Source organism: Ascaphus truei, chromosome 11, assembly GCF_040206685.1.
Source record: "Ascaphus truei isolate aAscTru1 chromosome 11, aAscTru1.hap1, whole genome shotgun sequence".
Lineage (NCBI taxonomy): Eukaryota > Metazoa > Chordata > Amphibia > Anura > Ascaphidae > Ascaphus > Ascaphus truei.
Window position 1 is genome coordinate 56,156,887 of NC_134493.1, and position 14,703 is coordinate 56,171,589.

Genomic DNA, 14,703 nt, shown 5'->3' on the forward strand with positions numbered 1-14,703 from the left:
CGTCCATCAAGTTCAACCTATGCTAAATTCAGACAACAGATACTTTATTCTATATCTATACTTACTTATTGATCCAAAGGAAGGCAAACAAAAAACCCCATTAAGGGGAAAAATTAATTCCTTCCTGACTCCAAGAATTGGCAATCGGATTAATCCCTGGATCAACATCCTTCCCATGTATACTTATTTGGTATATGCCTGTATACCTTTCCCATCTAAAAAGATGTCCAACCTTTTTTTGAACAAATCTATTGTATCTGCCATCACAGTCTCCATGGGTAATGAATTCCACATTGTAACTGCCCTTACTGTAAAGAACCCTTTCCTTTGTTGCTGGTTAAATTTCCTTTCCTCCAACCTTAAGGAATGGCCCCGAGACCTTTGTACTGCCCGTGGGATGAATAGTTCTTTTGAAAGCTCCTTGTATTGTCCCTGAATATATTTGTATATAGTTATCATATCCCCTCTTAGACGCCTCTTTTCTAATGTAAATAAATCCAATATAGCTAGCCTCTCCTCATAAGTTAGAATGTCCATCCCCTTTATTAATTTGGTGGCTCTTCTCTGCACTCTCTCTAGTTCCATAATGTCTTTTCTTAGGATTGGTGCCCAAAATTGTACTCCATATTCAAGGTGTGGTCTTACTAATGCTTTGTAAAGGGGCATAATTATGTCTACTTCCCTTCCATCCATTGCCCGTTTGATGCAAGATAAGATCTTGTTTGCCTTTGCAGCTACTGCATGACATTGGGCACTATTGCTAAGCCTGCTGTCTACAAGCACTCCTAAATCATTCTCCATCAAAGATTCCCCCAATATACAGTATCTCCATTTAATTTGTAAGTCGCCTTTTTATTCTTGCATCCCAAATGCAAACCTTACATTTATCTGTATTAAACCTCATTTGCCATTTACCTGCCCACGTTTCCAGTCTCTCCAAGTCCTTCTGAAGAGAAATTTCATCCTGCTCTGATTCTATTACCTTACACAATTTAGTATCATCAGCAAAGATGGAGACTTTGCTCTCGATCCCAACCTCAAGGTCATTAATAAACAAGTTAAAAAGCAGGGGTCCCAGTACCGATCCTTGAGGTACTCCACTCACGACTTTAGCCCAACCTGAAAAAGTTCCATTTATGACAACCCTCTGTTGTCTGTCCTTTAACCAGTTTTCAATCCAGGTGCATATATTATTACTGAGTCCAATTTTCTTTATTTTGTACACCAACCTCTTGTGTGAAACCGTATCAAAAGCCTTTGCAAAATCTAAGTAGACCACATCAACTGCATTACCCTGGTCTAAATTCCTACTTACCTCCTCAAAGAAACAAATAAGGTTAGTTTGGCAAGATCTATCCTTCATAAATCCATGCTGACTATTACTAATAATTTTGTTTTCCATTAGGTATTCCTGAATATTATCCCGTATTAAACCTTCAAGTAGTTTCCCTACTATTGAAGTCAGGCTTACAGGTCTGTAATTCCCTGGGTGTGATCTAGCTCCCTTTTTAAATATAGGCACCACATCTGCTTTACGCCAATCTTGTGGTACTGAGCCTGTGGAAATGGAGTCCTTGAATATTAAATATAATGGTTTTGCTATTACTGAGCTTAACTCCTTGAGAACTCTTGGATGTATGCCATCGGGGCCAGGTGCCTTATTTACTTAAATTTTTTCGAGTCGCTTATGAACTTCTTCCTCAGTTAACCAATTGGTCATTAATATGGAGGTTGTGGCTTCCTCCTGTGGCACTACTATTGAACCTGATTCTTCCCTGGTAAACACAGAGGCAAAGAATTTGTTTAATACCTCTGCTTTTTCCTTATCTCCAATAATCTGCCTACCCATCTCACACTGAAAGGGTCCTATATTTTCTTTTCTCATTTTTTTGTTATTAAGGTACTTAAAGAACTTTTTAGGGTTGACCTTACTTTCTATTGCAATCCTTTTTTCATTATCCATTTTTGCTAATTTGATTGCCCTTTTGCAATTTTTGTTACATTCCTTATAATTCTGATACGATGTCTCTGTCCCTTCTGACTTAAAGAATCTAAACGCCTTCCTCTTCTTGTCCATTTCCTCCCCTACCTGTTTATTTAGTCACATTGGTTTTGACTTAATTCTTTTATACTTATTACCCAAGGGTATACACTGATAAGTGTGTTTTTCTAACAATGTTTTAAAGACTGCCCATTTATCTTCTACATTTTTCCCTGCAAAAACATCATCCCATTGTATTACTACTAGATTAGACCTCAGTTTATTAAAATATGCCTTTCTAAAGTTTAAAGTCTTTGTTGAACCCAAGAAATCTGTATTTTGATAATTTATTTCAAATGAGACCATGTTATGATCACTGTTACCCAAATGTTCCAGAATATTTGTTATTACTTCTACATTGTTTGATATGACCAAATCCAGAACTGTCCCTCTCCTGGTTGGTTCCTCAATAATTTGGGTCATATAATTGTCTTTAAGCACCCCCAAAAACCTGTTTCCTTTTGTTGTAACGCTAATCTCATTGCCCCAGTCTATGTCTGGATAATTAAAATCCCCCATTATGCAAACATGACCCAGTTTTGATGCCTTCTCCAGTTGCAAATGTATTTTAGCTTCCTCAATCTCACAGATATTTGGTGGTTTATAGCATATCCCTACAAACATTTTCTTTATACTTTTACCTCCACTGCTAATTTCTATCCACAAGGTCTCTACATTTTCATCATTCCCTTCATAGACATCATCCCTTATAATAGGTTTTAGATCCGGTTTAACATATAGACATACTCCACATGCTACGAGATGCCCACAAGCTACTGCCGCTTCCCAGCCCTCATCCTGATGTACACATTTTTTGTTATGAAAATAAGGGAAGAACCTTTTACGCAATAGTGACGAACAAACCGGTATAACCGCCCCAGGCTGCTGCTCCCTAAAAACAACTCGGATACGCCATTGCAAGAGAGAAACTGCCTGGTTAAAGGAATGTCATGTATTCCCCCGGATTACTCTCCTTTCTGTCACTGCATAAGACACGTGGGTTTTATCTCATTCTTTCCCCTTTGGCTGAGGGAGAGACACATGAAATGGAGTGAAAATACACCGGAAAACCAGCGGGATTGAAGAGTGGAAGTTATACATCCTGAGGCAATCAAGGAGATTGTGGGGTAATTACCAATGGAGCGACCAGGAATTGTCTTTCTGCTGTTACTGCGCCAAACATGTAAGTCTCATCTTTACCTACTAACGGGGGGGGGGGGGGCTCTTTCTCCCTCTCTCTCCCTCTGTAGTCTTCCTCTCTCTTTGCTCTTCATTCCTATTCCTTTCATTTCCATTCCCGACCCCTATTCTTGTTCTCCCTCTCTGCCCCTTGTCTCCCTGTGTAACAGGTTTGCCAGACGTCTCTCCGGCTAATAATAGAACCTACTTCTTATGCCTTTGCTTTTCTTAGAGGGGAGACTCAACAGCAAATACGTAATCACGGCTTGTAGGGACCAATTCTTATCTGTGCTTTACTGTATGTATTCTACAGGGGATCCTTACACCACTGGGGATCCTTACACCACTGGGGATCCTTACTCCACTGGGGATCCTTACTCCACTGGGGATCCTTACACCACTGGGGATCCTTACACCACAGGGGATCATTAAACCACTGGGGACCCTTACACTACTGGGGATCCTTACACTACTGGGGATCCTTACACCACAGGGGATCCTTACACTACTGGGGATCCTTACACCACAGGGGATCCTTACACCACTGGGGATCCTTACTCCACTGGGGATCCTTACACCACTGCGGATCCTTACATCACAGGGGATCATTAAACCACTGGGGACCCTTACACTACTGGGGATCCTTACACTACTGGGGATCCTTACACCACTGGGGATCCTTACTCCATTGGGGATCCTTACTCCACTGGGGATCCTTACACCACTGGAGATCCTTACACCACTGGGGATCCTTACACCACTGGGGATCCTTACATCACAGGGGATCCTTACACCACTGGGGATCCTTACATCACAGGGGATCATTACACCACTGGGGATCCTTACACCACAGGGGATCCTTACACTACTGGGGATCCTTACACTACTGGGGATCCTTACACCACTGGGGATCCTTACACCACAGGGGATCCTTACACCACTGGGGATCCTTACACCACTGGGGATCCTTACACTACTGGGGATCCTTACACCATTGGGGATACTTACACCACTGGGGATCCTTACACCACTGGAGATCTTTACACCACTGGGGATCCTTACACCACTGGGGATCCTTACACCACTGGGGATCCTTACACCACTGGGGATCCTTCAGGTTGAATACACCAGCTGCTGCCACTTAACCCCTGCAATGATTTAAAGCCCCCCCTGGAAGAAAAGGTGTTAATCTTTAAAACGACAGCCCAACATGGTCCCCGGGGTTTCACATCCAACCATGTAACTTATGTTCTACTGTAGTTAAACCTTTGCTCGTTTACTAACCCGCACAAGCTGAGCTATCGGAGTAAATAACTGAAGCTTGATGTAGTAAATGGCCAGATACATTGTATGTTCTGTCAGGCTGACTTTGATGGGTGCTTTTACCTTACTAGTGTAAAGTGATATTAGGCGCAAAAACAACTTAACAGGTGATATATAGTATATAAAGCAAAGTGATTTACTTGATGTGTAAAACAAAAAATATGTGCATAAAAATTATTTAAAGAGTGAAATACACAATAAAAATACATTTGAACCCCCTGCTCAAAACCCTCTGGTGGGACTCGTCTTCAGTTATCCCCGAAGCGTATAGTAGATTTCTCAGAATCCAGGAGGAGCATGTATGGGGAACAAAGAACACATAGAAAGTCTAAGTATAGAGGTGATAAACCAATTGGTGATATTGGTCAAAATCTTGGCTCTTACAGAAGGCCTACTTACAAACTATAAGACAAGCAAAGGCCGTATGTAGAGGGTAGCGATCTCTCCCAAGAAAATGTAGTCAGAGGCAGTGTATATTCTGAGGTGAAACTTCTCCCCAAAACAGGTCTGGTTCACAGAGTCCACAGTACTCAGAAGAAACGACCCCAAATGCAGAATGGAGAGAAAGAACTACATAGCACAGATCAACTAAAGATGTTAATGTTTATCATTAAAATATGAATGGTGCACTTACAATAAAATGAATTACAATGGGCTCATAACACCACAATGGTGTACCAGAGAAGTCGCACACGCCGCACCAGCTCACCGTCCTGCCTCCCGCCGATGTCTAGGACTTCTGTAGCTGTTCCCAGCTCTCTGTCTGCAGTATTCCGCCGTCTCAGCTCTGTCGCATCCTTGCGAATCTCAGCGTCTGACGTCACTGCCGGTTAAGCTCTGGCGGTGTCTGGGCAGCTTGCGGCTTGAGTCCTGTCAGCTCCAATACAGTCAGGAACTCCAACTCAACGCGTTTCGCCACACATGTGTGAAGTTGGCAGGACGGTGAGCTGGTGCCGTGCGACTTCTCTGTTACACCATTGTGGTGTTATAAGCCCACAAAAGGCTCAATACCCCCTTTGAATGTGGATATATATATATATATTTTATACATATACAGTATATATACGGTATATATAGAGAGAGAAAGAGAGATAGATGTAGAGGTATCGGTACCGTGTTAGCCGAGCTTTAATAATCAAAGACGAATAGATGATACCGTTCTGTGGCTAACGAAATGCTTTTATTTGTGCGAGCTTTCGAGATACACTGATGTCTTCTTCCGGCGATGTTACATTGAATAAAGCAGCAAGGTTAAACTTACAAACAGTGCATATACTGTAGGAATGCTATCTGTGACTGAAACCTAACACCCCCTCCTGTGTAGTATGCGATTTATGACTTGAGGTGTTAAATAGTCCCTGAATGTTAGGGAAGTAAGAGTGTGTGTGTGTGTGTGTGTGTGTGTGTGTGTGTGTGTGTGTGTGTGTGTGTGTGTGTGTGTGTGTGTGTGTGTGTGTGTGTGTGTGTGTGTGTGTATGGAAATATAAATTGGTAAAGAGCCCACAGAGTATACAGCGCTTTACAAAAGGTGTGTGGATGGGAGTGTATATCAATGGTGTGGGTAGGTGTGGAAATGTAAGAGGCTGTAGAATTACTAAAAGTGTGTTGAGATACTATGTGGTCTCTATTGGTATATAGGGATGGAATTACATAGAGTATTTGTATGTGTAAGAGACAGCTGTGTGTGCATACTATATATATATGCACATATACATATATATATATATATATATATATATATATATATATATATATATATATATATATATAGAGTCAATGTGAGGGAGCTCCTTGTGTAGATGGTTCGTGGTCTTCTCATCTATCCTCCCATTTCTTAAGCCCATTTGAATGATGTAATCAATATCTTGTTACTGTACTTTTGACTCTATTTTACTGATAGGGTCATATGAGAGTGGAAGATTTTAATTCTTACTACATGTGACAGTTGGGAGGGTGCTTCATCCCTATATACCTTGTAGTTTATGGCTATAACACCCCTTTTACCCCCCGCCCCCCCCCCCCCACCCCTTGTCTGCTGATTCCACAATTACGTAATTCTTTGTCCCTTGAAAGTGTGTTGAGTTCCACATAGACTTTATGTGGAAGATTATACCTAAGTCTGTTTGTATGAAGTGCTACTGTGCGTCATGTTCAATAAGCGCATTAGGATGAAGAACCGTGAGCAGAGCCAGGCTGGACAGTCATCTGCTTTCCGTGGTCCTGAAACTGTTCTAGAATCTTGCGCTGTAAAAAAAAAAAAAAAAAAAGATGTTAAATGTAACATTATTTCCACCATAAAACACTCAACTTCAAATTTACATTTGTCACGTGGAACCGAAGGAACTGGTGGAAGACACGTACGAGAGCCACTCTGGTCTCAGGGGAGAGCTCTTGGGATGACAGATGAAAAGCTACTGAAAAGTTCTACTTCGTTCTTGGTTTGGTGATTTGTTGACCCCTCTGTGGTTCTCTTTGGTTTTCGTCTTCTCCTGATCTTCTGGGGGAAAAACCTCAGAAGAAGGTAAGGTCATTGCTTGGTATGGACTTTTGGCGTACTTATCCGCTGCTCAGTAATTTTTAACACAGGAGCGTCTTGCTGCTTCCCTTTGTCCTCTGGTGTAACTTCAGGACATGATAACGTCTGTGTACTCCACTACATCAGATGCCGCCTTACCCGATTTATACTGGAATCTTTTCAGTGGGCTTTGATGGCTCCACAATTCAGTACATTCATTTATTGAATTTATACTTTCACCTTTAGAATATACTGTATTAACCTATAACTCGTCTGTGGCTCCTATAAGGCTTAAGTGACGTTAGGTGACATATTCAGTGTCCCATCCCTGTGACCATTCCCACTGCGTTCTCCAGAGCACTCACTGATGGTATTTGAGTTTGGACCTCATTCTTTGGTCCATCAGAACCAAAATCTTGGTACCCCATGGCACCTTGTGAATGCTTATGCTCGTTCAATATAACGACCTCTATTCAATATGCTTTGAAAATATGGAAAGAAAACAGAAGATCAGCTTCACAAAACATTGAATAAAGGCCAAAGTAGTGGTGACATGTCAGAGAGGTCCTCCTGTTCATACCTCTGTGTTTTATCCTCTGTGCAGATGCAGCGCTGGAAATGACTGTTCCTTCCTCTCAAAGGGCTTTAGTGGGATCTGATGTTCTTCTCCCCTGCACTTTCCGGGTAGATAACCCCCCTTTGAATCCCCAATTCCTCGCCATATTATGGTACTTTGGAGACAAGGAGCTGCTGAGATATGACAACAAAGGGGAGAGTTCCCACCCACGCATGACTATAGATGTGCAGGCCACGAAGGACGGGACGGCCTCTCTATCTGTTAATAACGTGTCCCTCTCTGATAAAGGGACGTACAAGTGTTTAGTGATTTACAGTCCGGACAGACAACAGAAGGAGATCAGGTTAGACATTCAAGGTAAGAATATAGGAATTATATGATATATGGATTCACAATGTGGTGCCAATTGGTAAAGGACCAGATTATACAACAATGGAGCTCTGAGTGTGATGTCAATCAGTAAAGTGTTTTTACATTTAGTATAGGTGCATTCAATCTTGTAATTATTATATGTATAATTGTTTTTATCTTGTTATTTTTTCTGATAGCTGCTCCAGTGGTGAAAATAACCAAGAAAACTCTCATTAAGAATGAGAAAAATGTGCTTCATTGCTCAGTCACCAATTTCTACCCCAAGGATATTAAGGTGACTTGGCTCAGGAATGGGCAGGCTCTGGGTGGGTCAACCTTGACCGTACCTCAGACAAACGCAGACGGCACCTATACAGTGAACAGCACTGTGACTATCACACCCACAGAGAACCAGGATAATCAGGACATTGCGTGCCAAGTGGAACATGAATCCCTTTCACGACCTGTTCAGGATGGTTTCCAGGTGGTGTATGTGGGTGAGAGCAACTTAAATGTATACCTTTAGTATCCCCTGATAATGACAGATATAGCCAAGAAGATGCAAACACGTGATTGCTGCTAAAGTACAAGGAAGTACCCAGCAGAATGATACAGGAACAATAAACGCTTACAGTTATATTTGATGACAAATGCACCCGATAATGTGATGTGTCCACAACCAGAAGAATTTAGCACTGGTACTGAAACCAGGGTCTGCCATTTCCAGAGCAGTGGGGCTCAAATTCAGTCCTCGAAAAGTTCCAAGTCAGTAATAAGTCAGATTTTTAAGATTTCTCTAATGATCACATTTAGCTATGTAATTAGCCCAGCCTCAATTATTACTAAGAGAGCTTGCTTACTTAACTATGTATTTCCATGAATATCGGGCCTGTTGGAAGCTGAATTAATTAATTAAAGCGTTTACCGCAAGTCAGAATTAGAGTTTAGGCCCCAACTAAGAATACAATGTCTACTCCTATTTGCTTCTGAAGCTTTGTCTTACCGAGATCTCATCTCATGTTGGTTTAAACAGTATTATCTTAGTGACTAAAAAAATCAAATTTTGAAAGCTCTCGCCGGTCAAATTTAATTCTATCAAGAATATGCAGAACTCCCAAACGTCCTTAAAAGTTAGGTCCCCACGGGCATTATTAGTAAAACACCAATAGCCGTACTGTGGGCCCTGAATAGTGTTACCCCTTATAGTGCAGCCTCTACCATCTCCTGAATGAGGCCCTGAGAACCAAACTTCTGACATACAGAGCAGAAAAGCTTTTACTCTTTGCACCATCCCGTGCTGGAGGACACATTATGAAAAGAATAAGCCGTTATGGGCCATGTCTACTAAGCTGTGATGGAAAGTGTCTTATGGAGTAGCACCACTTAATAAACATGGCCCAAAATGTCATCTCCACCAGGAATAGACCTGAAATACATTGTCCCTGTTGACTTTTATGATCATTGTAAGTGTGAAATATCTGAAGAGTTGAAAGTTAGGAGTGTACACCTAATAATCCCTTCGTGTCTCTGTTCCTGCAGGTGACAGAAACAAGTCGTATAGATCCCGTCTGGTATCAGCCATCTTTCTGTCTGCGCTGTTTACTGCAGTTGGATTTGCTGCTATTTCATGGTTTTTAATCCACAAGAAAAAATGTAAGAGATTTACGATTTCCGTGCTTCAGAACTTAGAGATGTATCTGCCAGATATGTTACCATGTACAGTAGTAATGTGTATTATTGGGTTGGCTTGACGGCCGTTCCATCTGTGCCACTACACCGAGTTCCACGGTTAGAGACCCGGCAACATTTAAACTGATTGCCAGGGTAGAGTGCGGGGCCTCTGTAAGTGTCTCTTAACTTGTCCGGCGGCGTCTCCTCCTGTGGCGGCTCGTTGTTATACAGTAGCACTGTGATGTCACATGATGCTGCGTTGCCATGACAATGGAATGTCACATGGTGCTGCGACGACACATGGTGTCGCGTTGTCATGACAACGTCACGTCACATGGTGCCACGTCGTCATATGGCGTTGCGTTGTCATGCCTACTTCCCTTCCATGAACATTACCATATGTAACCCCTCGTGTTGTCACCAAACTGATTGTACCTATGCTAGGCAAGGGCTAAAGTCCTACTCCCCTTTGTGAACTCTATGCTAGGCCGTTAGCGGAGAGCTTGGCGGAGATCAAACATTATGACAACACGTATCTTTGAATCACAGGGGCTTGTAAATATACGGTCCCACAGTGGCAGATCGGGGCTCCCCAATCATGAGGATCGTACACTTATCATGCAGCACAAGCTACAGAATACTACAATACACTATCCTGTGAGTCGCTGCGCTTTAGTCTCTCAATGTCTCTCCTTAACTCCCAATGACCCTGTATTATTAAGGGACCCTTCATAGGAGCCGGAACAGCGATGGAGCTTTTAGTTGTGTTGGCCAAACATTGCATGCCTGGCACTTTGCAAAGACTTGAAAAGGAACCCGTACTGTATGTGTAATTAACGGTACTGTTTGCAAGTGGGATCCCCTCGGCGGTTACTCACGACTCCCGGAACACAAGCAGATGATATGTGGGGGGGCCGTCACTATCCTATCTGCTGCTGCTCCGAATCAGCAGAACTGGAGAAGTTCTGCTCACGTTCTGATCTTGGCCTCCAACATCACGAGGACAGGGATGCAATTCTCCTGGTCCCGGCTGCTCTGCCCCCTTGTGCTCCACAGGGGACTCTTAAACTCTCCTTTAGCCCCTCCCCCTCTTAGTAACCAATCATATCAAACCTCCTTACATTCTCAGTCATTAGCTCAAGAGCATGTCCATCAATCACAGGTATCCTTACAAGGGGGTTACACATACATTACGAAAAAGCTTAAATACATTTTTTTTAAAGAAAGTATTATACGTACTATTGTACTATTCAAAATCAATAAATTATTTATCTACTAACTTTTTTTAATTCAAATTATTGATAATGCAGTTCAAGTTACCAGGCTGCAGACAGTAAATCCTATAAGACTATTACCTTTTTGATTTGCAGATGGGGTAAATGTTGCCACGAGTGCTCCTATTTGTCTGCAGTTGATATCTCTCTCTCTCTCTCTCTCTCTCTCTCTCTCTCTCTCTCTCTCTCTCTCTCTCTCTCTCTCTCTCTCTCTCTCTCTCTCTCTCTCTCTCTCTCCCTTCATTTCTGTAAAGTATTATTCTACGGGTCAAAAAAATATTTGCTTATTTCATATAGCATAATAATAATAATAGGCAAAGCGTAATTCCTATACTGTTTCTGAACAGATTTCCAGAGGTTCGTGGTGACTCCCATCCATATGTCCCAGATGTGGAATGATGATAAGGAGGTCACTATGTATTGTACAGCTTCCTACTGCGTAAAGGACGTCCAGGTGACATGGGCTGTGACAGAGAGTGATGGAAATAAATGTACAATCTCAGACAGTCCGTCACGGGAAGAGGAGGAAAGGGATCCCATGCTCGGAAGGGATTATACTGTGAGAACGGACACATCAGAGGCAGAGGGGCTACACAATGTTATCACCACCTTGCGCTTCACTCCCAATGTGTCAAAACACAAGAACATGGAGGTTCTCTGCAAGTTTGTATGTGACGGGAAATCCAAGGAAGAACGTTTCAAATATGAACTCAATTTCTGTAAGAAAAAAGTTTTCTTTCTGTGTACAGTTTAAAGTGACTATTCTCCATAATTAAGCATTAACGCTAAAGAGATAAAAGTGATTTGAGTCTGAATATTGTGCATTTTGACATGACACTGAGATAACATGATACCAATACTAGAGAACGAGAGCTGATAATGGGCTTTAGTGCAAATCGTTGTTGTATTGATGATTTAACAAAATATATCAAATCGTCCCAGTTCTAGCCCTGAGTGTCATATTATTCTTATCGTCTGACTCCGTAACGAGTCTGTTCTGATGATTTTCCTGCTAATACTGTGCTGTTATTTTCTAGCAAAACCCACGACACCGGAGCCTATAAAACTATCCCTCTGTGACTCGGGAGAGGTGCTCTGCTCTCTGAAACTGCAGAGCTTTTATCCCAAAGACATCCACATCGGATGGAGCTGCGGAGTTGGACATTACCAGAAACTGGAGACCTTTAATGAAAGAGTTACACACAATTCTTATCAAACTTTTAGTGCTGAAAGTGAATGTAGAATTCCTGGGAATCTCTTCACTGATCCCGGATTTAAAGTGCGCGCGACTTGGAATCATGAATCCCTGGATCTCCCTGAATACAGGGAAGTGTCGGCAAGAGATCCAGGTAAAAGGGCGGATCCTTTAGTTGTCTGTTCGGTAACTGTTTATTTAGGTTTTGGAGTTGTAGTTACAGTTGTGTCAGATGCTGCGATACAACTGGTAGAAGTGTTGGATATTCTTTATATAAACACTTTCTGTGCTGATTTGGACTAAAATCCCTGCAGGAAAAAAGTTTGAAGCTTTGAAAAATATAACAATGAGATGCCCACGATGGAAAGTATAACTAAAGTCAGTAATAGTTATATAAATAAACCTGGGACTGGTAATGATCGGCTGTATCACTATACTTATACTGGTTCTTTAATCACTTCTGTGTTGCAGAATTTCCTTGGCGCCCGGTAATGGGAGAAATAACCAAACCTCATGTACGACACGGGACTGAGGCCAAGCTGCAGTGTACCATCTCCGGGTATTTCCCTGATCCTCTGGATGTGAAGTGGTTACAAAGGGAAGCAGGAAACAAGGAATTGTTCCTTGTGTCTCCCAGTGAGAAATACAAGTTCCCTGTGATCAATGTGAGCAGAGAGGCTGATAAGACTTACACCTGCACCGCGAGTCTGATTGTCACCGTGTCAGGGAAAACAGAGCACGGAGCGGAATTCATCTGCCAGGTGGGACATCCCAGCCTAGCGCGACCCATGGAGAGAGGCACAGGGGAGCTCGGTGTAACGGGTGAGTCTGTTGTCAGACAGGAAACACTATGATGTATATTACATAAATACTGTATATCTCTTACTGTAAAACCAGAACAATAATATGACCAGATCACTATGAGATTTAGGCCAGATCACTATGAGATTTAGGCCAGATCACTATGAGATTTAGGTCAGATCACTTTGAGATTTAGGCCAGATCACTATGAGATTTAAGCCAGATCACTATGAGATTTAGGCCAGGTTGTTGTCGGATATCACAATGACCTTGGCACCTGAAGGTCCCATTTTAAGAACTGTTTGTTTCCTCCTCAGAAGCTCGGGGTTAATTTGCTGTAAGAGGGAGGTATACAGTAAATGACCTGTGAAGCTCTATATGTGCTGGTGCAGTTACACCTATAGCGATAGGTATAAACTGTCCGTATCTGGAATAGCGCTGGCCCCTGACAAATACCATGTTATATGTAATTTATCATCCAAAAATCTCAATATTTATATAGACAATTGTTACTATTATCAGCAGGCCGTTTCCCTTTTAATTTGCCTGAAAAGCAGTTTTCTTGCTACAGAAATGCCTGGCTAGACCAGGCAGGGAATCCGATGCATTGACCTGTGGGTGCCGGGTGATATAGCATTGTATAGGGATCTCCTCTGCACCCCGATGTTAATGATAAGAAGTGATTGCTTTATGGAGATTACGTCTAACCTCTCACTGGAACATTCTCAGGACGCCCGGTTATGGGGAACATTACACAGCGGAAGAAATCCATTATAATGGAAGTTGACAACTTCTACCCACAAAGCATTGAGATAACGTGGAGCCGCTTTAAGGATAAATCTAAGGAGAAGTATATCAGTATATCTGACTCTTCCATCAGCAATGTGACACACGGTAACAGTGACGGCAGCTACAGATTAATCAGCACGTGTGAGCCCCAGAAGGGGAAGTTTAAGGACAAAGATTTCCACGTAAAGGTCGTGGTGCAGCACGAGGCGCTGAGGTCTCCAATTCAGGAAATCTTCTTATGGAAAAAAGGTAAAATGCGTTTCTGTTTCTGTTTGTAGACAGGGACATTTCTAATTCTGGGGATCAGTCACTAATGTAAGAGTTAGAGGTGCTATCCAAGGGGGGGGGGGGGAAACACATTTTGGTTAAGAATTTAAATCTAATTAGCCTTCTTAAATAAATGTCGCCATGCTAAAAGCAAAGATGTGACATATTTTGTTTCCTTGGGAATTAACTACAAAATGCTGCAGGACTTTTAAAACCGGGATGTTTTTTAAGTCCCCACTTCAGCACTGGACTGTTTTAAAGACTTTATTTCAACTAGGAAAGTCAGTTTGTCACCCCCAGTAAGTGAATCTTTTTCTGTCTATTGTAATTCAATGTGCGTTTGCCTGACTCTATGGAATAAATTGCAATTTATTTTACTTACAGGAGGGCCCCGCTTCTCGGCTCTCCGCTTTTCGGCGATCCGCCGATACGGCGGTGCCGAGAAGGGGGCCGTCATGTCGCCGCATATCGCCGCCATGTCCGTGCATGCGCAGAATGGGCCGGCCAGGGGTCGCGCATGCACGGAACGGAGGGGTTTCCTCCTGTCGCGCATGCACAGAACGGCGCATTGCCGGTCCCACTTACCGCCGATTTTCGCTTTACGGCGGGTCCTCAGAACGGAACCCGCCGTATTAGTGGGGCATTCCTATATTGGCTTTGCTAAATGATAAGAACCCAGTATAAAAGGGGTATTTGCCTGATCTCCCGTGACGCTCATCA

The 14,703-nt window shown here is 42.5% G+C and overlaps 1 protein-coding gene across 1 annotated transcript in view; it reads left to right on the forward strand.

Moving 5' to 3' along the window:
* The first annotated feature begins 2,784 nt into the window (after positions 1 to 2,784).
* Positions 2,785 to 14,703, forward strand: part of LOC142462889 (uncharacterized) — a 52,183-nt gene continuing 40,264 nt past the window's right edge. The window contains exons 1-8 of the mRNA XM_075565103.1: positions 2,785 to 3,224; positions 7,663 to 7,992; positions 8,184 to 8,483; positions 9,526 to 9,639; positions 11,279 to 11,650; positions 11,969 to 12,280; positions 12,598 to 12,948; positions 13,657 to 13,965. Coding sequence (XP_075421218.1) covers positions 3,179 to 3,224; positions 7,663 to 7,992; positions 8,184 to 8,483; positions 9,526 to 9,639; positions 11,279 to 11,650; positions 11,969 to 12,280; positions 12,598 to 12,948; positions 13,657 to 13,965 — 2,134 coding nt within the window. The 5' untranslated portion in view covers positions 2,785 to 3,178. The remainder of the gene's footprint in view (positions 3,225 to 7,662; positions 7,993 to 8,183; positions 8,484 to 9,525; positions 9,640 to 11,278; positions 11,651 to 11,968; positions 12,281 to 12,597; positions 12,949 to 13,656; positions 13,966 to 14,703) is intronic.